Consider the following 25515-nt stretch of genomic DNA (forward strand, 5'->3'; position numbering starts at 1 on the left):
TTCAAAGAATGCGGACTAGGTTAACTGGTGTCTCCAAAATTGCCCTTAGGGGTAAGGGTGAGTGTGAGTGGTTGGGATTGGCTCCAGCCCCCCCGCGACCCTCTACACAGGATAAGCGGCTGACGATGGATGGATGGAAGTTGAAAAACAATACATTACGTAAATTAAAATACAATACAGATTTACACAAAGTTACAAATATTTGAATGAGTTTCAAATATACGTATAACAAACGAAATAAGGACTAAATGTAGAGATCTACCTACCGTTAATTAAAAACAAGTGCATACGTCAGATATTCTTTTTTTAAAAGCAGCTAAGGAAATTAGTGCACCAATCTTAAGCCATGACTGGAGTTCATTCCAGGGCGAAGGGCCATAGTAAGACAGATTCCTCTTTCCTGCGTCGGTCCTCGTTCTTGGTACCTTACAAAGTAGTCAGTCACTAGATCTTAAATGATATGTACTTTGCGCAAACTTTAAACAGATATAAGAAGGCATAAGACCTAAAATAGCTTTAAAAATAAAAATGTACCAATGTAGCATCCTGCGCACTTTGAGTGACGGCCAATTTACCATACTGTGTAAGATGCAGTAATGTGTCTGATAGCCAGCATTTGTGATGAACCTGAGAGCCGCATGATAAAGAGGGTCAAGCTTCGACAGAGTAGATGGACGTGCAAATTGATAGATGATATCACCATAATCTAGCTGAGAAAGGAATAATCCTGCAACCAGTTTTTTTTGTGTAGTCCTAAAAAAGCAAGATTTCAATCTATATAAGAATGCCAGGGTAAATTTAAGTTTTGTAGCAAGAGCTTCAATATGTTTTTTAAAGGTAAAACCTTTGTCCAGCCAGATACCCAAGTATTAAGTATCAACAAGTTAAATGGCGTCATCTTGCAATGTGTTAAAAGCAAGAGGTGGGACTTTAGTATTTATAGGTGCAAATATCATCGCCTTTGTCTTTTTTGCATTTAAAACTAGCTTCAAATCAAACAGGGCAGATTGTAATGAGGCAAAGTCTAACTGCAAATTTGCACAGGCAGTCTCAGGTGTAGGGGCGTTACAGTATCATCTGAATACAAATGATACTGTGAGTGTTTAAACTTACTGCAGACATTGTTTATGTAGATGATAAAAGCAAAGGACCCAGAACTGATCCTTGTGGGACACCCGTTCTTAGGACAACAGGGTCAGATGTTACATTCCCATGCCTTGCAATTTGCGTCCGTTCAGAGAGATAGCTATGAAAACAATTTACAGCTCTATGCCCAACATCAAGGTTTTGGTTTGATTAACCAAACCAAGGTTTGGTTTTGATTAACATGAAATGGTCTCCTGTATGTAAGGTCATGACCACAGCCATACAGCATAACTTTTTAATCAATCACCGCTTTTATGTCATCAGAGAGGGATAAACTGTACTCTGGCCAGATCTAAAACCAGATTGCATGTCGTTAAGGATGTTTTGTGAAACCAGAAAAGTTTTTAATTGATCAGACACTAAAAGCTCCAAATTCTTTGCTAAAACCAAAAGATTTGAGATAGGTCTATAATTATTTGTGTCAAATGGATCCCCAGCTTTCAGTAATGGCGTGACGTAAGCCTGTTTCCAGGAAAAAGGCACTGTATCTGTGTAAATGAACAGGTTAAACATGTAAGTGAGTGGCTTCACTATAGTTTCTGCTGCCATTTAACAAAACAGGATCAAGTCCATCTGGCCCTGCTGCCTTCTTGGAGTCAATGCTCTGCAAAAGGTGCAAAACATCTAGCTCAAAGGTCAAAGAAGAAACAGAAGAAGAAACCACTTCCCCATGTAGTGGCTGGGATCTAGGTTCAGCCAGGAATAAATTAGTCCAAGCTTCCTGTGAGTTGGGTTTGCCATGGGGAATTTCACCTTTTTCTACCTGGGAACTATGTTGAATAAGAGAGGTTTCACCAAATGTATCCTCAAAGAATACAAAATTTATTTGTATTATTCTTGCTTCTTTTTGTTGAGTACATGTCTGCACTGTAAATAAAATTGTAAATCTAATAATTCTTTCTTATTATTTGGGGGAGAATAGAACCATTTTAGGGTAGCTTCAGCCCTCCTAAAATAGGCCTAACAACATCCATGATAGCAAACACATAATGAACTAACCAGACATTCAACACACCCATGAACTGCTGACGTTTACTGGTTATTATGATTTAATTAAAATAATATGCCCACATATCGAGTCAGCTATAAGACTTCAACACCACATGATGCAGCTGAGAGTGTCTGTAAACTAATTAGCAGTGAGTAAAGATTATAAAAACAGTTCCCTGAAGGTAATAAAATAATTCAATTCAATTTTATTTATATAGCGCCAAATCACAACAACAGTTATCTCACAGCGCTTTTCATAAAAGAGCAGGTCTAGACCGTACTCTATGGTCTATAATCAAAATAATCATATAATCATAAAGTATCATTAATATATCAATTATATAAGTTTAAACATGTCTCTGCTACCACTCCTACTATCTGTACTTCTGTTCCTGCAACATAACAACCTAAAGTGAGTCCAGATAAATGGACTGCAGAGAGTCTCTGAGGTACAGACACCTGAATGTGATTCATGAAACAGAAGCAGACCACTGATTGGTGCAGCTCTGCATCAGTCATTAGCATAAGGACCGCCCAAATAATCCAGTATAAGGCCAGTTATTCAGAGAGACTTTAGGGAAAATCACCTTCCTGTGGAAACTCAGTAAAACACAAAAGTACTTCTGCTGCTTCCTCACCTGCCCCTCCATTACTGAATCCAGATACATTCAGTCTGTATCCGTAGGACTCTGAGTCGATGGAGAACGAGGAGTAACGAGCGAACGTTTTGTTTCCACTGAAGTCCTCCATGTCGACCAGCAGCTCGTACTTCTTCCTCAGAGTCAGGTGGAAGAGAGTCTCAAGACCTGAACACAAACACATAGAAACTCATGAGGTGGAGTTTTTAACCATCAACATCATGTACTGTACTAAACCATGAGCTGACTGGATCCTTACACCTGCAAACTTCAGTTTAATGTTTGAACGTTATGAACAGTGAGTTTCACAAAGTCACATTAGTGTTAGTTAGGTTTGGTTTCTCACCGAGCCAGTACTCTCCAGCAGCGCTACCAAAGCCCATCTTGTACTGATCCCAGCCCCTGTAGAAGTTCACGGTGCCGTCCATCCTCCTCTGGAACACCTGGGGGGGACGGGATGGAGGGAGAACTAGCTAAACACACCAGATACCTGACAGCTCATGTTTCCAGGCACAAAGGTTTGAACCAGTGGTAAGCCTTCATTCAGGAAGTCTGTTAAGGTCATAGATATCCAAGAAAGGTTAAAATCAAGTGCAGCTGGACTAGATTGAAGATACTTGAAGACGTTTTGTGACTTTGTTTTCAAGACTTATGCAGTTGTGACTGACTGGTAGGGTAACTCAGCTATTTAATCTCTGTGGGGTCGTTGTCAAGGTCATCAATAACACTGGTATTTTAGTGCTCTTGATTGTTGTAACGACAGTTTCCCTACCAGTCGCTCAGAACTGAAGACGTCTTTGTCTGAATTTAGCTTTAAACCAGGGTTTGTCATTGTTATAACTCATCCTGGTGCGTGTTGGTATACAGCTGACATCAGTTTCTGTGAGGTTAGCTGTATACCAACACGCACCAGGGAGTTTATAGCTCAACTCAGACCGCTAAGGTTGCAGAAGGAGGAGGCATATAGGAATGGGGGCCGAGCCGGGTTCAGGGTGTTAAAGTACAGGTCTGGCAAGGAGGTGCGAGAAGCTAAATGACTGTACCCAGAGAGACTAAAGAACCAGTTCTCTGAAAACAACGCCACTTCTGTCTGGAGGGGTTCAGACAGATCACAAACTATAAACCCAAAGCCCCCCACTCCATCAACGACTCTCGCCTGGTAAATGAGCTGAACCAGTACTACCGATTGGTTGTCACCTTCTATTTCGTCAGGACCTGCACGCCTCCAGGACTTTGAGGCGTGCAGGAGAGATTGCAGCTGACCCCTTCCATCCCCGACACAAACTGTTTCAGATTCTCCCCTCTGGCAGAAGGCTGCGGTCCATCAGGACCAAAACCTCTCGCCACGGCCCGATGGCAGTGGGCTTCCTCAACAAGGCCCGGTACCCCACTGTCACTGACTCTCATGCCCCCCTCCCCAAACACACACTTATACACACACCTGACCCCCACACTTTACTCAACTGTGCTTTATGCTAATGTTGTGAACTTTTGCACATACCTGTCAACACTGTATTATAGTATTACTGTATTTTTTGTATACTTGTAGGTTTCTTTGATCTCCTTACTTCTGATTCTGATATTCAGGAAGTACATCACATAAATCAGTTGCTGGATTTGTCTTTTCAGGTCAGGAACAACGGACACGTTGATGCACAAGTCAAAGAATATCATAGCGAGGCTTAAGTGCTGTAATAGACACATTTGGGTGATGGCGTTTTAAAATATTAAATGGTAGCATGTTGATGGTTTGTGTCTCTAGAACCGTGACATCACCGTCAGGCTGATCCGCCACTCTTTGTCTGGTTTTGCAGGAATTTACTGGGAAACCCTTTGTGTATCAGTTCAGTTCTCCTGTCTCGTTCCTGGTCTCAACTGGATTTGAGAACTGCTGAGCCAGATTTGGTACTTGAGTTAAAATACTCACCGTCCACCGTCCTCCTAGTGAGTCCATGTCACAGTACACCTACACACAGACACACACACTCATTAGTCAGTTTATCCACCTGGGAATATTAAATATGTAAACTGCACTAGTACTACTACTACTCCTACTAGTAGTACTACTACTGGTGGTGGTGACTATCCCATGATGCACTACGATCCTCCTCTCCCTCTCCAAGCTCTATGTAAAACTTGCATTGTGCTACCATGTCTCTCTGTCAAACCACCCTGCGTCCAGGTTCTGCTCGAGGTTTCTACCTGCAAGGTTTTTCCTTGCTACTGTGGCCAAGTACTTGATCATGGTGGGACTCCTAGACTACAATCGAGCTCTATGAAAAATTTGTGATAATTTCTATTACGAATTGGTGCTCCATAAATAAAATGGACTTGAATTGAAAGTCAAACACTTTTATCTGTTAAATGTGTGTGTACCTGGACAGCAGAGGTGGCTCCGATGGGATAGATGGTGTACACTCCACTGGGTTGGCTGTTGTCATGGTTATAGATGTCACTGCAGTCCAGTGGGAGGACGAGCTCCTGGCAGCTGCTCAACTGAGGAGCCAGGAGGAGGAAGACGACTGATACCAGCTGGAACAGACAGGTTATTTAGTTTTTGAACAGAGTTTGGCCTCTGCAGCCAGTCGGTGCTGAAGGTTTTACCTTTCAATTTGAAAAAAAGTCCCTCACATCTTAAATATCTGATTCTCTCTTTTCCTGTAACAACACTGAAGAAATGACACTTTGCTACAATGTAAAGTAGTGAGTGTGCAGCTTGTATAACAGTGTAAAGTAGTGAGTGTGCAGCTTGTATAACGGTGTAAATCTGTTGTCCCCTCAAAATAACACAGCCATTAATGTCTAAACCGCTGGCAACAAAAGTGAGGACACCCCTAAGTGAAAATGTCCTAATTGGACCCAATTAGCCATTTTCCCTCCCCGGTGTCATGTGACTCGTTAGACAAGGTCTCAGGTCTGAATAAGGAGGAGGACCACTGCCTTGCTAAAGAAGCTGAGGGTAAAGGTGATGGACTGTCCCAGCATGTCTCCAGACCTGAACCCTACTGAGCCTCTGTGGGGCGTCCTCAAACGGGAGGTGGAGGAGCGTAAGGTCTCTAACATCCACCAGCTCCGTGATGTCGTCATGGAGGAGTGGAAGAGGACTCCAGAGCCAACCTGTGAAGCTCTGCTGAACTCCAGGCCCACGAGGGTTAAGGCAGCGCTGGGAAATAATGGTGACCACACAAAATATTGACACTTCGGTCCCAATGTGGACATTTTCACTTAGGGGTGTCCTCTCTTTTGTTGCCAGCGGTTTAGACATTAACGGCTGTGTGATGTGTTATTTTGAGGGGACAGCAGATTTACACTGTTATACAAGCTGTACGCTCACTACTTTACACTGTTATACAAACTGTACGCTCACTACTTTACTCTGTTATACAAACTGTACGCTCACTACTTTACACTGTTATACAAACTGTACGCTCACTACTTTACACTGTTATACAAGCTGCACTACTTTACACTGTTATACAAGCTGCACGCTCACTACTTTACACTGTTATACAAGCTGCACTACTTTACACTGTTATACAAACTGTACGCTCACTACTTTACTCTGTTATACAAACTGTACGCTCACTACTTTACACTGTTATACAAGCTGTACGCTCACTACTTTACACTGTTATACAAGCTGTACGCTCACTACTTTACACTGTTATACAAGCTGCACTACTTTACACTGTTATACAAACTGCACGCTCACTACTTTACTCTGTTATACAAGCTGTACGCTCACTACTTTACACTGTTATACAAGCTGCACTACTTTACACTGTTATACAAGCTGCACGCTCACTACTTTACAAGCTGTTTACTCACTACTTTACACTGTTATACAAGCTGTACACACTACTTTACACTGTTATACAAGCTGCACGCTCACTACTTTACACTGTTATACAAGCTGCACGCTCACTACTTTACACTGTTATACAAGCTGCACGCTCACTACTTTACACTGTTATACAAGCTGCACGCTCACTACTTTACAAGCTGTTTACAAGCTTCACTACTTTACACTGTTCTACAAGCTGTACACTCACTACTTTACACTGTTATACAAGCTGTACACTCACTACTTTACAAGCTGTTTACTCACTACTTTACACTGTTATACAAGCTGTACACTCACTACTTTACACTGTTATACAAGCTGTACGCTCACTACTTTACACTGTTATACAAGCTGTACGCTCACTACTTTACAAGCTGTTTACTCACTACTTTACAATGTTATACAAGCTGTACACACTACTTTACACTGTTATACAAGCTGCACGCTCACTACTTTACACTGTTATACAAGCTGTACACTCACTACTTTACAAGCTGTACGCTCACTACTTTACACTGTTATACAAGCTGTACGCTCACTACTTTACACTGTTATACAAGCTGTACGCTCACTACTTTACACTGTTATACAAGCTGTACACTCACTACTTTACACTGTTATACATGTTACACAAGCTGTACGCTCACTACTTTACACTGTTATACATGTTACACAAGCTGTATGCTCACTACTTTACACTGTTATACAAGCTGTACACTCACTACTTTACACTGTTATACATGTTACACAAGCTGTACACTCACTACTTTACACTGTTATACATGTTACACAAGCTGTACGCTCACTACTTTACACTGTTATACAAGCTGTACACTCACTACTTTACACTGTTATACATGTTACACAAGCTGTATGCTCACTACTTTACACTGTTATCCAAGCTGTACGCTCACTACTTTACACTGTTATACATGTTACACAAGCTGTACGCTCACTACTTTACACTGTTATACATGTTACACAAGCTGTATGCTCACTACTTTACACTGTTATCCAAGCTGTACGCTCACTACTTTACGCTGTTATACATGTTACACAAGCTGTACGCTCACTACTTTACACTGTTATACATGTTACACAAGCTGTACACTCACTACTTTACACTGTTATACATGTTACACAAGCTGTATGCTCACTACTTTACGCTGTTATCCAAGCTGTACGCTCACTACTTTACGCTGTTATACATGTTACACAAGCTGTATGCTCACTACTTTACGCTGTTATCCAAGCTGTACGCTCACTACTTTACACTGTTATCCAAGCTGTACGCTCACTACTTTACACTGTTATCCAAGCTGTACGCTCACTACTTTACACTGTTATACATGTTACACAAGCTGTACGCTCACTACTTTACACTGTTATACATGTTACACAAGCTGTATGCTCACTACTTTACACTGTTATCCAAGCTGTACGCTCACTACTTTACGCTGTTATACATGTTACACAAGCTGTACGCTCACTACTTTACACTGTTATACATGTTACACAAGCTGTACACTCACTACTTTACACTGTTATACATGTTACACAAGCTGTATGCTCACTACTTTACGCTGTTATCCAAGCTGTACGCTCACTACTTTACGCTGTTATACATGTTACACAAGCTGTATGCTCACTACTTTACGCTGTTATCCAAGCTGTACGCTCACTACTTTACGCTGTTATACAAGCTGTACGCTCACTACTTTACACTGTTATACAAGCTGTACACTCACTACTTTACACTGTTATACATGTTACACAAGCTGTACGCTCACTACTTTACACTGTTATACATGTTACACAAGCTGTATGCTCACTACTTTACACTGTTATACAAGCTGTACACTCACTACTTTACACTGTTATACATGTTACACAAGCTGTACACTCACTACTTTACACTGTTATACATGTTACACAAGCTGTACGCTCACTACTTTACACTGTTATACAAGCTGTACACTCACTACTTTACACTGTTATACATGTTACACAAGCTGTATGCTCACTACTTTACACTGTTATCCAAGCTGTACGCTCACTACTTTACACTGTTATACATGTTACACAAGCTGTACGCTCACTACTTTACACTGTTATACATGTTACACAAGCTGTATGCTCACTACTTTACACTGTTATCCAAGCTGTACGCTCACTACTTTACGCTGTTATACATGTTACACAAGCTGTACGCTCACTACTTTACACTGTTATACATGTTACACAAGCTGTACACTCACTACTTTACACTGTTATACATGTTACACAAGCTGTATGCTCACTACTTTACGCTGTTATCCAAGCTGTACGCTCACTACTTTACGCTGTTATACATGTTACACAAGCTGTATGCTCACTACTTTACGCTGTTATCCAAGCTGTACGCTCACTACTTTACGCTGTTATACATGTTACACAAGCTGTATGCTCACTACTTTACACTGTTATACATGTTACACAAGCTGTATGCTCACTACTTTACGCTGTTATCCAAGCTGTACGCACACTACTTTACGCTGTTATACATGTTACACAAGCTGTACGCTCACTACTTTACACTGTTATACATGTTACACAAGCTGTACACTCACTACTTTACACTGTTATACATGTTACACAAGCTGTATGCTCACTACTTTACGCTGTTATCCAAGCTGTACGCTCACTACTTTACGCTGTTATACATGTTACACAAGCTGTACGCTCACTACTTTACACTGTTATACATGTTACACAAGCTGTATGCTCACTACTTTACACTGTTATACATGTTACACAAGCTGTACGCTCACTACTTTACACTGTTATACATGTTACACAAGCTGTACACTCACTACTTTACGCTGTTATCCAAGCTGTACACTCACTACTTTACGCTGTTATCCAAGCTGTACACTCACTACTTTACGCTGTTATCCAAGCTGTACGCTCACTACTTTACACTGTTATACATGTTACACAAGCTGTACACTCACTACTTTACACTGTTATACATGTTACACAAGCTGTACGCTCACTACTTTACACTGTTATACATGTTACACAAGCTGTATGCTCACGACTTTACACTGTTATACATGTTACACAAGCTGTACACTCACTACTTTACGCTGTTATCCAAGCTGTACGCTCACTACTTTACGCTGTTATACATGTTACACAAGCTGTACGCTCACTACTTTACACTGTTATACATGTTACACAAGCTGTACACTCACTACTTTACGCTGTTATCCAAGCTGTACGCACACTACTTTACGCTGTTATTCAAGCTGTACACTCACTACTTTACGCTGTTATCCAAGCTGTACGCACACTACTTTACGCTGTTATTCAAGCTGTACACTCACTACTTTACGCTGTTATCCAAGCTGTACACTCACTACTTTACACTGTTATACATGTTACACAAGCTGTACACTCACTACTTTACACTGTTATACATGTTACACAAGCTGTACACTCACTACTTTACGCTGTTATCCAAGCTGTACGCTCACTACTTTACGCTGTTATCCAAGCTGTACGCTCACTACTTTACGCTGTTATACAAGCTGTATGCTCACTACTTTACACTGTTATACATGTTACACAAGCTGTACACTCACTACTTTACGCTGTTATCCAAGCTGTACGCTCACTACTTTACGCTGTTATACAAGCTGTACGCTCACTACTTTACACTGTTATACAAGCTGTACGCTCACTACTTACACTGTTATACAAGCTGTACTCTCACTACTTTACACTGTTATACAAGCTGTACTCTCACTACTTTACATTGGAGCAAAGTGTCATTTCTTCAGTGTTGAAACATGAAAAGATAGAATCAGATATTTACAGAAATGTGAGGGATGGACTCACTTTGTGAGATATTGTACGCAGGTAGCCAGAGAGGCTGAATCAGCCTAGTGAAGCTCTAAATAGTGTTAAGCTTTAATAGGGAGAAACATGTCAGCAAACAATAGTTCAAATAATCTCACTGAATCTGTTAACATGTTCAAACTGCTGATAAACATTCAGACAGACAGTTAAAGTTAAAAACTTACCTTCATTGTCAGATTTCTGCCGATGCAAATCCAGATGTCGGTGTGTCTGAACGCTCTGATGTCTCGGATGTCTCTCTCTCTTATTTATAATCCAAAGATTAATAAATCATTAATCTGCGCTTTCACACCAATACAACATTTGGCAGAACAGGTGGAAACCTACGTCCTTGACTGTGTGTGCATTTGTATTACACAACATTGTTGGCACCCAAACCTGAGATGCCATCACGGTGTGGGGACTCACCTCCACTGAGGGGGTGCTGCAGGGCAGGAGTGCGGTTCCACAGACCGTTTTCCTGTTGAGGACTGAGGTCTGCGCACACTGAGTGTTCACCGGGTCACGTGTCTGTGCCGGCTGGGCCGGGTGGTACTTGGACCATGTTAAGAGATATTTCAGGCTGCTGCACTTAAAGTCTCGTTCGTTCTCCTGACCATGTTAGTGACTCAGAGCTCTGTGAGGTTTGGATCAGCATGAAACTCTCTGTTGAACATGAAGGTCAGAGCTGCACAGCTGCTGCTTCACACCGATAAGATACTGTGTGTATCAATACTCTGCAGGATCGAGGCAGTTTTGTTTCTTTCAGATTCCCTTAGTCTACGTCTTCTTTGTTTTGCATTATTTTGTCTTTGAGTTGCAGCAGTACTGAAAGAAATTCCTGATCCTTTACTTTATTAATACCATTCTGTGAAAATACTCCACTATAAGTAAATGCCCTAAGAAGAAGTCTAAAAGCACTACGAGCAAAATCTCCTCCATTCCTCTCCTTGAGCTCCTCGTCATCGTCCTATTTTATTCGTCACCGTGCTGAAAAGAAACGCAAAGGATCCACCGATGTTTCAAGATGGCAGGCTGAGGTCGATCAGGTGACAGGCAGGTGGGCGGAGGAGAGATGCACCTCCACTCTCTTATTTGTTCTCCGAGGAGCGAGGACACACAGAGCAGCCTTCACCGAAGTCTTTAAAGTGTTTCACTCCCAAGTTTCATGTTTGATTCGATTTCTGATTCAACATCTGGTTAAAAATCTGTTTCCATTCTCTGAACAACAAAAGGACCTCAGACAACTTTCTGTTAGAGATGATTGACAGCTGGGATCAGCTGATTCAGCCTCAGCTGAGGCTTCAGAGGAGAGGAGGTCTCCTCCTAAAAACACGTTTCCTGGTTTAATCTCGAGGAGGCCCTGATGGTGTCCCGGGGTGCTCAAAGCCTGTGCCCCCCAGCTATGTGGAGTCCTTCACCATGTCTCCAAAGGGTCCCTGTGCTGTGGAAGACATCTTGCCTCGTTACACCACCTACAGCTCAACGTGACAAAGACTAAAGAGCTGGTGGTGGATCTAAGGAGAGCAAAGGCACCAGTGACCCCTGTTTCCATCCAGGGGGTCCCTGTGGACATTGTGGAGGACTACAAATACCTGGGAGTGCACATGGACAATAAACTGGATTGGGCCAAGAACACTGAGGCCCTCTACAGGAAGGGCCAAAGCCGTCTCTGAGGAGGCTGAGGTCCTTCAACATCTGCAGGACGATGCTGAGGATGTTTTATGAGTCTGTGGTGGCCAGTGCTGTCCTGTTTGCTGTTGCATGCTGGGACAGCAGGCTGAGGGTAGCGGACGCCAACAGACTCAACAAACTGATCCAGGGCCAGTGACGTTGTGGGGGCGGAGCTGGACTCTCTGTCGGTGGTGTCAGAGAGGAGGATGCTGTCCAAACTACATGTCATCTTGGACAATGTCTCCCACCCGCTCCATGACCTGCTGCTCAAACACAGGAGCACTTTCAGTGACAGACTCATTCCCCCAGAATGCACCACAGAGCGCCACAGGAAATCGTTCCTGCCTGTGGCCATCAAACTTTATAACTCCTCCCTCTAAGTGTCTGACACTTAGTCAGTTATTAAACTAGACCTCATTATCTACTTTCTGTCCAATATTACCTGTTTAATAATTAATGTGCAGTATTGTCTGCTGCTGTTTATTCACTAGTCCTTTTTGGTTCTCCATAATCATTCTTAATAATGTAAATATTGTACATACCCACACTCCTTTATATTTGTCTTTATATTCTATATTTATACTCTTCTGTTTATATACTCTTCTATCTACCTTGACAAGTGTGCAATTGTGACAAAAGAATTTCCCCTCGGGGATCAATAAAGTATTTCTGATTTCTTTCTGATTCTGAGGCACCAAAGAGAGACACGAGTAGAGCCTTGTGACTCCACAGGCCCATTCATTGCTATTTCCCCTCCGTCCACCAGGTGTCCTCGGACTGTCCCTCCTTTCCCCTCCACCTTACTGCCCCGCCCACCTCCTCACCTGATCTCATTCCCTCATCAGATTCACTTCACTGTTGGCTAACTGGAGCAGACTTGATTTGATTATCAACTCTGTTGAAGCTTTAACGTGTCAGTGATCTCAGGCTGAGGAGACGCAGGGGAAAGTAACTGAGTACATTTACTCAAGGACTACTTTCTACTTTCTCCTCTGAACATGGCTTCATTTCAATAACTGCTCATATGATCTATATTAATTCACTCTGACAGTGAAGCGTCAGTGTTTATGATTAGGTGTTTTCCTATACAGTCTCCTCCTAAAGTAACGCTAAGGCAAATTCCTTTATTTTGGTTGTTTATTTGGGTTGAAGATCAAAAGATGAGTATGCTCTGTATTTGTATATAGCACCTTTCCAGTCTTTTCAACCACTCAAAGCACTTTTTTACACTGCATTCATACACTGAGCTTAAGTGCTAAGACCAGTGTGCAGAAAATGACATTATTATATATAATATTCAATTCAGGGTTCAGTATCTTGCCCAAGCACGCTTTGACACGCAGCCTGGAGGAGCTGGGGATTGAACCGCTGACCTTCCAATTAATGGGCAACCCGCTCCACCCGCTGAGCCACAGCCGCCCCGAGTGTGAGACAAGAGTTCAGAATTTCAGCTCTCATTTGAAGGCTCGGCTGTACAGGCAAGTGTGAATGCCTGCAGCCATCTGCTGAGGGTTTGCATAACCCATCTAAAAACACACACACAACTGGGTGTGCTCATTCCAAAGGAAGTAGAGCTTAGTTATACATGCAACTTTCTGAGCTCCAGTTCAATTTAAAACCAGCTTTGAAAAAGAAAAATACAGCTTCATGTTGAATTATCCATCCATCTTTTCCCCACTGCTTATCAGCAGGTCACTGTAGAAACAAAATAACAAGTCAAGTCAATCTGTTTGAATTTGATTTTAACAATGAACCAAAACTAAATTATAAAAAAGTAACATATTTTAGAGACAGTCGGCCTTGCTGGTGAACTTTTAGCCCAGTGTCGCTGTGAGCTTGTGTCAGTATTTAAAGCAGTTTAAATAGTACAGTGGTTCATGTTGCTTTATAACTAAGTGGATATTAACATGACTATTAATACCAGTACTGATGCCTCTGAGAACACTAAGTATCAATAAACAGGATCTATTGACAGAAATTCAATATAAGATCCATAACTATGTTTTCAGTGGTGTAGAAAGACCTTACATAATGAACCGTTATGTTATATGAGACATTTATATCTACATATTAACTGATTAAACAGCATATTGTTGAGCCTCAGGAGCTCAGGTGTAGTTTTTGATTCAGCGATGTCCTTAGAGCAGCACTCCAAACAACTAGTCAGAAACTGTTTCTTCCAACTAAGGAATATATCCAAATTAAGAACACTGGTGTCGAAGGGTGAGTTGGAGATGATCATTCATGCTTTTATTTCCTCTCCTTTACATTACTGTAACAGTCTTTTTACTTGTTTGAGCAAGAAGGAGCTTTACCGTCTCCAGGCTGTTCAGAACTCTGCTGCAAGGCTTTTAACTCACATTAACAAAAGAGCGCACATCACACCTGTTTTAGCAGCACTTCACTGGTTACCAGTCCAGTATAGAATTCAGTTTAAAATCCTGGTCCTTACTTTTAGAGCCCTGCACGGTCAGGTTCCTCCCTACGTCTCTGAGTTGATACAGCTTCATACTTCGACCCGTAGTTTGAGGTCATCAGGTCAAAGGTTGTTAGTGGTTCCCTAGACTCATTTTAAAACCAGAGGGGATCGTTCGTTCCAAGCAGCGGCACCGAGGCTGTGGAAGGCTTTGTCTCCCTTTCTACGCTGTGTGAATTCTGTTGATTCTTTTAAAAAGCAACTGAAGACACTGCTATTCAAGCAAGCTTTTAGTTAGAAGGGGGTATTTTATGGTTTTTGTTTCTGTGTTTCATACATTGTATTTTACTTTGTTGTATTACATTTTACTGTGAAGCACTTTGTGATTTTTATCTGTTAAAGTTGCTACACAAATAACTTTACTTACATAACCGCGGCTCCTCTTACATGGACGCCACCATGTTCCACCGCCATGTTTCTACAGTAGCCCAAATGGACAAACTGCTCTACAGATTGCGTTTCATCACTACTGACCATAATCACAGAGAGAAGTTGTTCCGTTGTCAATGTTGTTGGACTGTAATTTGACGTAACAATTATAGTAAGGCATATAAAGGTAAAACAGTAAACACAGTAAAATATAACATTTCCATCAAGTAAAAATCCACCTTTGCAATTTTCACTTATTCCCACAATTTCATCGCAAAAAAAAGATTTTTGTCTCTGCAGAAGGTGGAGCTGGAGTTTGTCACTGTGACCACCAGAGGGCAGCGACTCATGATCATTTGTGTTTGTGAACAGGAAGGAAAGAGACCTCTGAACTTCTGACCAGAGAGAATCCAGACAGAGACACAGGAGACACAGTGAAGACATCAGATCAGCTTCATGCTCAGCTTCTCATTTATTGTCAGCATACAGCAGATAATGATTCACATTAGGGTTTCAAACCTCCACCAAACGTTGTGTTGAAACTAGTGAGTTTGACTTTAAAGCTGAGTGTGTTTAGTTGCAGCCAGCAGACTGAAGGTAACATCTGAACCAGCAGAGACTCATTTCTCTACACCAACAGCTGTTTGACTGAAGACTTTCCAGCCAGCAGCTGCTCACACACAATCAAACTCTTTCATTTGAGATGGAAACATTTCTGTCAGTTACTGACCTCCTGTTTACCTTCACTGCTGTTTCATCAACTGGCTGGAACTGAACTGCAAAGATTTGCTGACACTTTCCTTTTCATTCCTTTTTCCTCTTTTCAGATTGTGTTGGCAGTTAATGCAGCGATTTTCACACAATGAAACTCTAAATATCTGTTTCCATTTCAAGATTCTGGGCCCTACTTTCCTGCCGGCACAAATCCAGCAGCAGCCCAACTGCAGCCAGCTGACTTTCCACTGGTGGAAGGTGGAGTGGTGCAGCTGAGGCTGTTGGAGCAGGTCAGGTGGTGCAGTGACATTTTACTTCTCAAACTGGCCTGAAATCCTGATGTGTTGCTAACGTATATTAATATTTGGGATGTTCCACATTTGTGTTCGGAGCCTTCTTTATTTCTCATAGACGCCTCGGCCTGACTCGTCCTGGTCCACTTGGTCTGTGCTGCTTTTAAAAAGGATGTCATGTGATTGGTCGTTACTGAAGCTCCACCTGCTGATTCTGTGCTCCTCCTACTAATCATTTATTCAGCCTCTCTTCCACGCTGCGCCGAGCTGCGACCGCTTTGAGCCACAGATGGTAACAAAAAGGACTAATCTGAGTTGGTGTTCTGCTGCTGGTGGATTGTGCTCGTGCCCAGTTTCAGGAAAATAAGGCCCGTTGTGAGATTACATGCTTAATGAGAGAAAGAGAAAGAAATGAGGAGAGAGATCAGCTGCTGATATTCTGCTGTACGTTGGTCCTGGAGAACTACTGCACAGGACGGATCTTCATGCTGATGGTCTTCAGGGAGTAGTCAAGACCCTTCCAAGCAGACCAGTCCACTCCAACAGCATGGATAGTGCTGTCAGCCCCCCAGCGATAAACCCCGTTAGGGTTTGTATGCTGACAGTTGTTGTACCAGAACGCCCCCAGGTATGATCTGGCACAGTTGCCAGAGGAGGAGTCCTGGTCTTTGTCAAAGGTGGAGAACTTCTGTCCGCTGTGAAGACTAAAGGAGTCTCCTACAGACACACAGAAGAACCACAGGGTTAGTAAATTTGCATTATCTATAAGTATCAGCTGAACTTTTCACAGTCTGCAGTCCTCTATCAGACAGACTGATGAGACCAGTTATGGTCCAGACAGCTGAAGTCACCAGCAGGTCGTTTATGATCGACTCAATGTTTCACCTGGATGAAACAATCTAAATCTAATATTTTGAAAATCATCTACAGAAGCCAGAGGTCACCTTCATTTCAATCAGGCAATCTGACAAAGTCCAGCTTTATAGGGCTGGGGTAATTCATCAACATAATCTACATCATCGATTACAAAAATATGTTGATTTCCATAATGTGCTTTGGCGCATCAAGGTGCACCATCTAACAAGGGGCTCTTTCACCAGAGAAGAGCTCACGAACATCAGGGGAACAACTCCAGAGGATTTAGTTCCCACTTTTCTCGCGTTATCAGTGGACATTTTGGTGAAGGGCTCTCTCGCTGTTGTTCGGGCGGTGAAGTGCTGCAGGAGAGGAAAAAGCCAGATCGCTATTTTGCCTTCGCCGGCGGGGACTCTACCGGCAATATTTCCCTCCAGTGTGCGCTCACTGTGCAACAAACTGGACGAACTTCAGCTTCTGGTGGGGAAAAACTGACTTTTATTCATCTTCTGTTCTGCTTCACGGAGACGTGGCTGTGTGAGCTGATACCGGACTGGCAGGCTTCCAGCTGCACAGAGTGGACTGTGACACAGAACTCTCCGGCAAAACAAAAGGTGGAGGTGTCTGTTTTTATATTAACAATGGCTGGTGTAGCGACGTGACAGTGATTCAGCAGCACTGTTCTCCTGATCTGGAATTTTTTAACAGTAACTGTAAACCGTTTTATGACGCACAGCGTGTGATGGCCGACCGGATACTGTGTGTGGAGCAGAAAGATTCGGACTCCCTTGTTATTGTTCTCTGTGAATTTAACAAAGGAAACAACTCCCCAAATACAGACAGTTTATAAAGTGTCCAACCAGAGAGGGGAACACTTTGGATCACTGCTACACCACAGTTAGCAGTGCCTATCACACCGTCACACGCGCTCCACTGGGACACTCTGATCACGTGATGGTCCATCTGATCCCTGCTTACAGACAGAAACTAAAGCTCTGTAAACCTGTAGTGAGGACATCAAAGAAGTGGACCAGTAAAGCTGTAGAGGATCTTCAGGCATGCTCGGACTGCACTGACTGGGATGTTTCAGGACTGCTACCAACAATCTGCATGAGTTTACAGAGGCTGTGACATCCTACATCAGCCCCCCTCCTCCTCAGAGTTGGCTAGCGCCACCCCTCCCCCCTCTCTCCATCTCAGAGGGGAAAGTCAACAGACTGTTCAAGAGGCAGAAACCCCGCAAACAGCTGGGCCGGACTCTGTCTCCCCATCCACCCTGAAGCACTGTGTTGATCACTGGAGACATGAAATGTGCCAGCCTGCTTCAAAGCCTCCACCATCATCCCTGTCCCCAAAAACCACTGGACTAAACGACTACAGACCCGTCGCCCTGACCTCTGTGGTTATGAAGTCCTTTGAACTTTTGTTGTCCCACCTAAAATCCATCACAGACCCTCTTCCTGGACCCCCTGCAGTTCACCTACAGAGCCAACAGGTTCGTAGATGATGCAGTAAACATGACCCTTCACTACATCCTCCAGCACCTGGACTCCCCAGGAACCTACGCCAGGATCCTGTTTGTGGATTTCAGCTCTGCATTTATCACCATCATCCCGGCCCTGCTGCAGGACAAGCTCTCCCAGCTGAGCGTGCCTGACTCCACCTGCAGGTGGATCACAGACTTCCTGACGGACAGGAAGCAGCACTTGAAGCTGGGAAAACATGTCTCTGATTCCAGGACCATCAGCACCGGATCCCCTCAAGGCTGCGTTCTTTCCCCCCTGCTCTTCTCCCTGTACACCAACAGCTGCACCTCCAGTCACCAGTCTGTCAAGCTCCTGAAGTTTGCGGATGACACCACCCTCATTGGGCTCATCTCAGGTGGGGACGAGTCCGCCTACAGTCTGGAGATCGACCATCTGAAGACAGTGGAGATGGTCGTGGACTTCAGGAAGAGCCCAGCTCCACCCTCCCCCATCATCCTGTGTGACTCCCCAGTCACCACTGTGGACTCCTTCCGCTTCCTGGGCACCATCATCTCCCAGGACCTCAAGTGGGAGCTGAACATCACCTCCGTCACCAAGAAGGCCCAGCAGAGGATGTACTTCCTGCGGCAGCTCAAGAAGTTCAGCCTGCCAAAGACAATGATGGTGCACTTCTACACCGCCATCATTGAGTCCATCCTCACCTCCTCCATCACCATCTGGTTCGCTGCTGCCACCGCCAGGGACAAGGGCAGGCTGCAGCGCATCATTCGCTCTGCAGAGAAGGTGATTGGCTGCAATCTTCCATCACTTCAGGACCTGTACTCCTCCAGGACTCTGAGGCGAGCAGGAAAGATTGCAGCTGACTCCTCCCACCCCGGACACAAACTGTTTAGAGTCAAGAGGCTGCGGTCCATCAGGACCAAAACCTTTCTTCCCGTCTGCAGCCTGATTAACAAGGCCCAGGTCCCCCTCTGACACCCCCCCCCCCCCCCCCTTTCAAATGATACAAATGTCTCTGCACATGTAAATATTATTTCATTTCATATCATGCACAACCCTGGCACATTGCACATATTTGTTGTTAATTGTTAATCTTTGTTGTTCTATATTTTTTTATATTTTCAATTTTTTATATTTATGTACACAATACTCTCTTCCATTGAAATCCTTCTGCATAACACAAACCCAGAATAATGCACATTTAAATATCTGCATATCTTCTGTCAGGGATTCAGATGAGCCCAAACGCAGCACACTAGAGAGGCAACATCAAATTCACGATCCAAAATGATCGAACAGGCAGTTCCAACAAATGCAGAGGCATTACTGGGGTAACATACATAACACACTGAACGCTAAACACAGGCCATATCAAAATAAGATGTAACAGATCAGAATAACAACCTAATTCAGACACAATCAGACAGATCACAAATAAACTACAAACAGGCACAACAAGCTGAAGCTAGGATTAAACATAAAGACATTCACAAGTCACAGAACAGGGAACTAAGATAAGAGACAAAACAGATACTAAGTAAACTAGAACATGAGACTGAATAAAATAACAAGGCTACACAGAGAAACGCCGAACCAAAACCACACTCCTAACATATTTTCTCTATTCTTTTTTATTATTCTTATATAACTTACATTGTCTATTCCATATTTATATATTTCTACATGTATTTATGTCAACTGTATGTTTGTCTACGTGTAGCACCTTACTGTCAAAGCAAATTCCTTGTTTGAATAAAACACTACTTGACAGTAAAGCTCCTTCTGATTCTGATTTTAGTGCTCAGTTCCACTTCTCTACCTTTCATTCACATCTGTCCACCTAAGTATTACTACTAAAACAGCTACTGCACTAACCAGGCAACACAGCAACACTGCGACTGCAACATAACAACCTAAAGTGAGTCCAGATAAATGGACTGCAGAGAGTCTCTGAGGTACAGACACCTGAATGTGATTCATGAAACAGAAGCAGACCACTGATTGGTGCAGCTCTGCATCAATCAGTCACCCAAATAATCCAGTATAAGGCCAGTCCTTCAGGGAGACTTTAGGGAAAATCACCTTCCTGTGGAAACTCAGAAAAACACAAAAGTACTTCTGCTGCTTCCTCACCTGCCCCTCCATTACTGAATCCAGATACATTCAGTCTGTATCCGTCAGACTCTGAGTCGATGGAGAACGAGGAGTAACGAGCGAACACTTTGTTTCCACTGAAGTCCTCCATGTCGACCAGCAGCTCGTACTTCTTCCTCAGAGTCAGGTGGAAGAGAGGCTCAAGACCTGAACACAAACACAACAGGCTATGTACCACAGTACTTTAAAGTAGCTGTAATTAAACCTCTTCTGAAAAAGCCCAAACTTGATCTGGAACATTTCATTGGCATTAAAGGAACCGCTCTAAGCTGGTTTAAGTCCTATTTATCAGATCGATTTCAGTTTGTACATGTTAACGATGAGTCCTCCATGCACGCCAAAGTTAGTCATGGAGTTCCTCAAGGATCTGTCCTCGGACCAATCCTCTTCACTTTATATATGCTTCCTTTAGGCAATATTATCAGGAAACATTCCATAAGCTTTCATTGTTATGCAGATGATACTCATCAGTTAGCTAAACTTCAAATGTGCCTTCAGGATGTTAAAACCTGGATGACCTGTAATTTTCTCATGTTAAACTCAGATAAAACTGAAGTTATTGCTCTGGGGCCTAAGCACCTCCGTGACGCATTATCTAAAGATATAGTTTCCCTTGATGGCATCGCCTGGCCTCCAGCACCACTGTGAGGAATCTTGGAGTTATCTTTGATCAGGACATGTCGTTTAAGTCTCACATTAAACAAATTTCAAGGACCGCCTTTTTTCACCTATGTAATATTGCGAAAATCAGGAACATCCTGTCTAAAAATGATGCAGAAAAACTAGTCCATGCATTTGTTACTTCTAGGCTGGATTACTGCAATTCCTTATTATCAGGCTGCTCGAAAAAGTCCATTAAGACTCTTCAGCTGATCCAGAATGCTGCAGCATGTGTTCTGACAGGAACCAGGAAAAGAGATCATATTTCTCCCGTTTTAGCTTCTTTGCATTGGCTTCCAGTAAAATCCAGAATAGAATTTAAAATCATTCTTCTTACCTACAAAGCTCTTAATGGTCAGGCACCATCTTATCTTAAAGAGCTCATAGTACCTTACTACCCCACCAGACCACTGCGCTCCCAGAATGCAGGGTTACTTGTGGTTCCTAGAGTCTCCAAAAGTAGACTAGGAGCCAGAGCGTTCAGCTATCAAGCTCCTCTCCTGTGGAACCAGGTTCCAGTTTGGGTTCAGGAGGCAGACACCATCTCCACATTTAAGAGTAGGCTTAAGACTTTCCTCTTTGATAGTTAGGGCTGGCTCAGGTGAGTCCTTAACCATCCCTTAGTTATGCTGCTATAGGCCTAGACTGCCGGGGGATTTCCCATGATGCACTGAGCTCCTCTCTCCTCTACTTTCTCTCCCTCTGTATGCAACCTCATCCCATTATTGCATGTTACTAACACAACTTCTCCCCTTTCTGGTAGTCTTGTGCTTTCTCATCCCTCTCCTCTCTCCTCCTATCACTTCCTGCAGGTGTTTCTGGCTCTGGAGCTGTGGAGTCTGGATCTGTGGTTGCGGGTCACCTGCTGCCCCCGTGTTCCTGCTCGACACCCTCTGCTGCAACGACTATTGTTGCTAGTCCTATTGTTATTATTGTTATTATAATCATTAACATTACGATTGTTACCATTAACACTACTATAAATATCTGTACCATTTTTCATTCAGTCTATAGCAACATCACCTTTACTGTACCTCTGTGTGGATATTGTGTAGGCTGCCTCCCTCCCCTCTCCTGCCCTCTCTCTCTCTCTCTCTCTCCTTCACCCCAACCGGTCGAGGCAGATGGCCGCCCACCCTGAGTCATGGTTCTGCTCGAGGTTTCTGCCTCTTAAAAGGAAGTTTTTCCTTGCCTCTGTCTCCTAGTGCTGCTCTTGGTGGGAACTGTTGGGCTTCTGTAAATAGCATCACAGAGTACGGTCTAGACCTGCTCTTTCATGAAAAGCGCTGTGAGATAACTGTTGTTGTGATTTGGCGCTATATAAATAAAACTGAATTGAATTGAAACACATACACATGTAGAAACAGTGAGTTTCACAAAGTCACATTAGTGTTAGTTAGGTTTGGTTTCTCACCGAGCCAGTACTCTCCAGCAGCACTACCAAAGCCCAGCTTGTACTGATCCCAGCCCCTGTAGAAGTTCACGTGCCGTCCATCCTCCTCTGGAACACCTGGGGGGGACGGGATGGAGGGAGAACTAGCTAAACACACCAGATACCTGACAGCTCATGTTTCCAGACAACAAGGTTTGAACTAATGGTAAACCTTCATTCAGGAAGTCTGTGAAGGTCCTCAGTCATCCAGGTCTTAGCTATCCAAGAAATGTTCAAATCAAGTGCAGCTGAACACTTGAAGACGTTTCGTGACTTTGTTTTCGAGACTTCTTCAGTTCTGACTGACTGGTAGGGAAACTCGGCTTTTTAACCTCAGTGGAGTTATGGTACGTTACTGGTACGTTAGTGCTCCTGGTTGTTGTAACGACAGTCATTATGATCGTTGGAGTCACCCGAAGTCAAGTCTGAACGATCAAAAGTTAGCGTTTGTTTAGTTTCCTTACTGCAGGTAAGACTCAGCAGTTTACCTACATCTGAAGGATAAACGACACTCGTTTGAGGACCACCAGGTGCACATGTTAGACAGAGAGGACAGATGGTTTGAAAGAGGTGTCATGGAAGCCATTTACAGCTGGGTTGAGAAGCCGTCGCTTAACAGGGGAGGGGTCTGCAACACCACTTATCCTCCAATCCCCCACTTACAACACGGTTCTTTCATCATTTCTTAGGAAACTTAACAAATGTTCACTTTTGGTTGTTCAGACATGGCCTCAGGAAGTACATCACATAAATCAGCTGCTGGATATGTTTATTTTGGTCAGGAACAACGGACACATTGATGCACAAGTCAAGTAACATTACAGCGAGGATTGAGTGCTGTAATAGACACATTTGGGTGATGCTGTTTTAAATATTAAATGGTAGCATGTTGATGGTTTGTGTCTCCAGAGACGTGACAACACCCAACTTTGGTTGAACAATTTCAGTCTAATCCGCCACTCTTTGTCCGCTGTTGCAGGAACTTACTGGGAAACAAGAACCCTCCTAAACAGTAGATGTAAATAACATAGGAGACTCTGTCAGCTCTGATTTCTTATTTGCATTCACCATTTACTTACAGGGGCTAACCCGACTACCATGTTTTAGCTAACAGACAACAACTGTCCCACTGCTAAAGCTGCCTCAGTAGACCTCTGCCACTTTAGAGGTTATGTCCTGTTGTGTTAAGCTAATTCCTGTGGAGGAAAATATGGTCTGCTTTAAGTTCTTTAATGAAAGTCAGAATCCTGTCTGTGAACACAGGGTTTATTGATGCACATGGACTCTTTAAAATGATCATCACAGCTGTAGTGAGCAGTCTCTGAGTGTCTTAAACAGCTGGCTTTAGTACAAACCACTTTGTGCATCAGGTCAGCTCTCCTGTCTCGTTCCTGGTCTCAACTGGTTGCTGCTTCAAATGTATTCCCCTACATTCCATAAATATCTTTGGTTAACAAGGCGTACCGACTGAAGGAAGTTGTGCACTGATCATTGATTGTGTAACAGCAGAGCTAGCTTGGTAGAGTTCATGGGAGGCCTCTGATCAGTCTGAACAGGTCCTGGATGTGAGAACTGCTGAGCCAGATTTGGTACTTGAGTTAAAATACTCACCGTCCACCGTCCTCCTAGTGAGTCCATGTCACAGTACACCTACACACAGACACACACACTCATTAGTCAGTTTATCCACCTGGGAATATTAAATATATAAACCTGTACTAGTACTACTGGTGACGCATCCCATTACTGCAAGTTACTAACTCTATTGAAACTCAAACACTTTCACCTCCTAAGTGTCCCAGAGAGGATGAAGTGTACCTGGACAGCAGAAGTGGCTCCGATGGGATAGATGGTGTACACTCCACTGGGTCGACTGCGATCATGGTTATAGATGTCACTGCAGTCCAGTGGGAGGACGAGCTGCTGGCAGCTGCTCAACAGAGGAGCCAGGAGGAGGAAGACGACTGATACCAGCTGGAACAGACAGGTTATTTAGTTTTTTTAATGTAGAATTTAAAGTTTTTCTGAGGAACTGCCTCTGCAGCCAGTGCAGGGAGACCCTGCTGTAGTTGGTCATGAAGATTTTACATTTCAATATTTAAAAAAATGTTTAATTGTCGCAGTGAAGAGATAAAATAAACTTTAATTAAAACATATGTAGGGTAGCAGTAGGTAGCCAGAGAGACTAAATCCAGTCTAGTGAAGCTCTAAATAGTGTTAAGTGTTAAACACAGAAAGACAAACGATAATAGTAAAACACGTCACCACACAATATATTAAATAATCTTACTGGATCTGTTAACATGTTAAAACTACTAATAAACATTCAGACATACATTTAAAGTTAGACTTACTTTCATTGTCAGATTTCTGCTGAAGTGAATTGATGAAAATCCAGATGTCTGTGTGTCTGAATGCTCTGATGTCCCTGAAGTCTCTCTCTCGTAGTTATAATCCAAAGGTTAATAAATCACAGAACATCTGCTGTTTCATAGAAATAAAGCAATTGGCTGAACAGATGGAAAAATAACATTGTTTCCACCCAAACCTGAGACGCTGGACAGGAGTGGGGTTGGACAAACTGCGGAAACACAATATTGTCCCGTTGAGGACCGAGGTCTGCACACATTGAGTATGATCACATGGGTCAAACGTCTGGGCCAGCTTGGTCAGGTGGCGTTCTTCTACTCGTACCATGGCTGTGTCCGAAAAGTCTTTTTTGCTCTGGAAGGTTCCTCACTGAGTGAAGTGACCCGGGAGTATTTCAGTGGCAGCCATGATAAGAGCTGTTCGAATTTTCTAAAAGCTGAGGAAAGGAGCCTCAATGCTTCCTTTCATATCTCCTTTCGCATAGGGTACACTGGACCTTCCTTTATGAAAGGAAAGGAGAGAATGCCGTCC

The 25515-nt window shown here is 43.1% G+C and overlaps 1 protein-coding gene and 1 pseudogene across 1 annotated transcript; both read right to left on the reverse strand.

Moving 5' to 3' along the window:
• Window positions 1-2694: 2694 nt before the first annotated feature.
• Window positions 2695-10841, reverse strand: LOC119891031 (microfibril-associated glycoprotein 4-like). The gene is made up of 5 exons (XM_038702378.1): window positions 10686-10841; window positions 5151-5306; window positions 4702-4740; window positions 3121-3217; window positions 2695-2942 (listed from the first exon to the last, which is right to left on the reverse strand). The coding sequence occupies exons 1-5, from the start codon at window positions 10689-10691 to the stop codon at window positions 2710-2712; spliced, it is 531 nt and encodes a 176-aa protein (XP_038558306.1). The 5' UTR covers window positions 10692-10841; the 3' UTR covers window positions 2695-2709.
• A 4918-nt stretch (window positions 10842-15759) lies between these two features.
• LOC119891030 lies at window positions 15760-25127 on the reverse strand (annotated as a pseudogene).
• Window positions 25128-25515: the final 388 nt, after the last annotated feature.

The sequence above is a fragment of the Micropterus salmoides genome, unplaced genomic scaffold, assembly GCF_014851395.1.
Source record: "Micropterus salmoides isolate LMB-PRFRI ecotype aquatic unplaced genomic scaffold, ASM1485139v1 Ms_hic_scaffold_667, whole genome shotgun sequence".
Taxonomy (NCBI): Eukaryota; Metazoa; Chordata; class Actinopteri; order Centrarchiformes; family Centrarchidae; genus Micropterus; species Micropterus salmoides.

Coding starts and splice junctions, on each gene's coding strand:
- LOC119891031 (XM_038702378.1), bottom strand. Junction 4,741..5,150: donor GAGCCACCTCTGCTGTCCAG/GTACACACACAT, acceptor GTCTGTGTGTAG/GTGTACTGTGACATGGACTC. Junction 2,943..3,120: donor TGCTGGAGAGTACTGGCTCG/GTGAGAAACCAA, acceptor GTTTGTGTTCAG/GTCTTGAGACTCTCTTCCAC.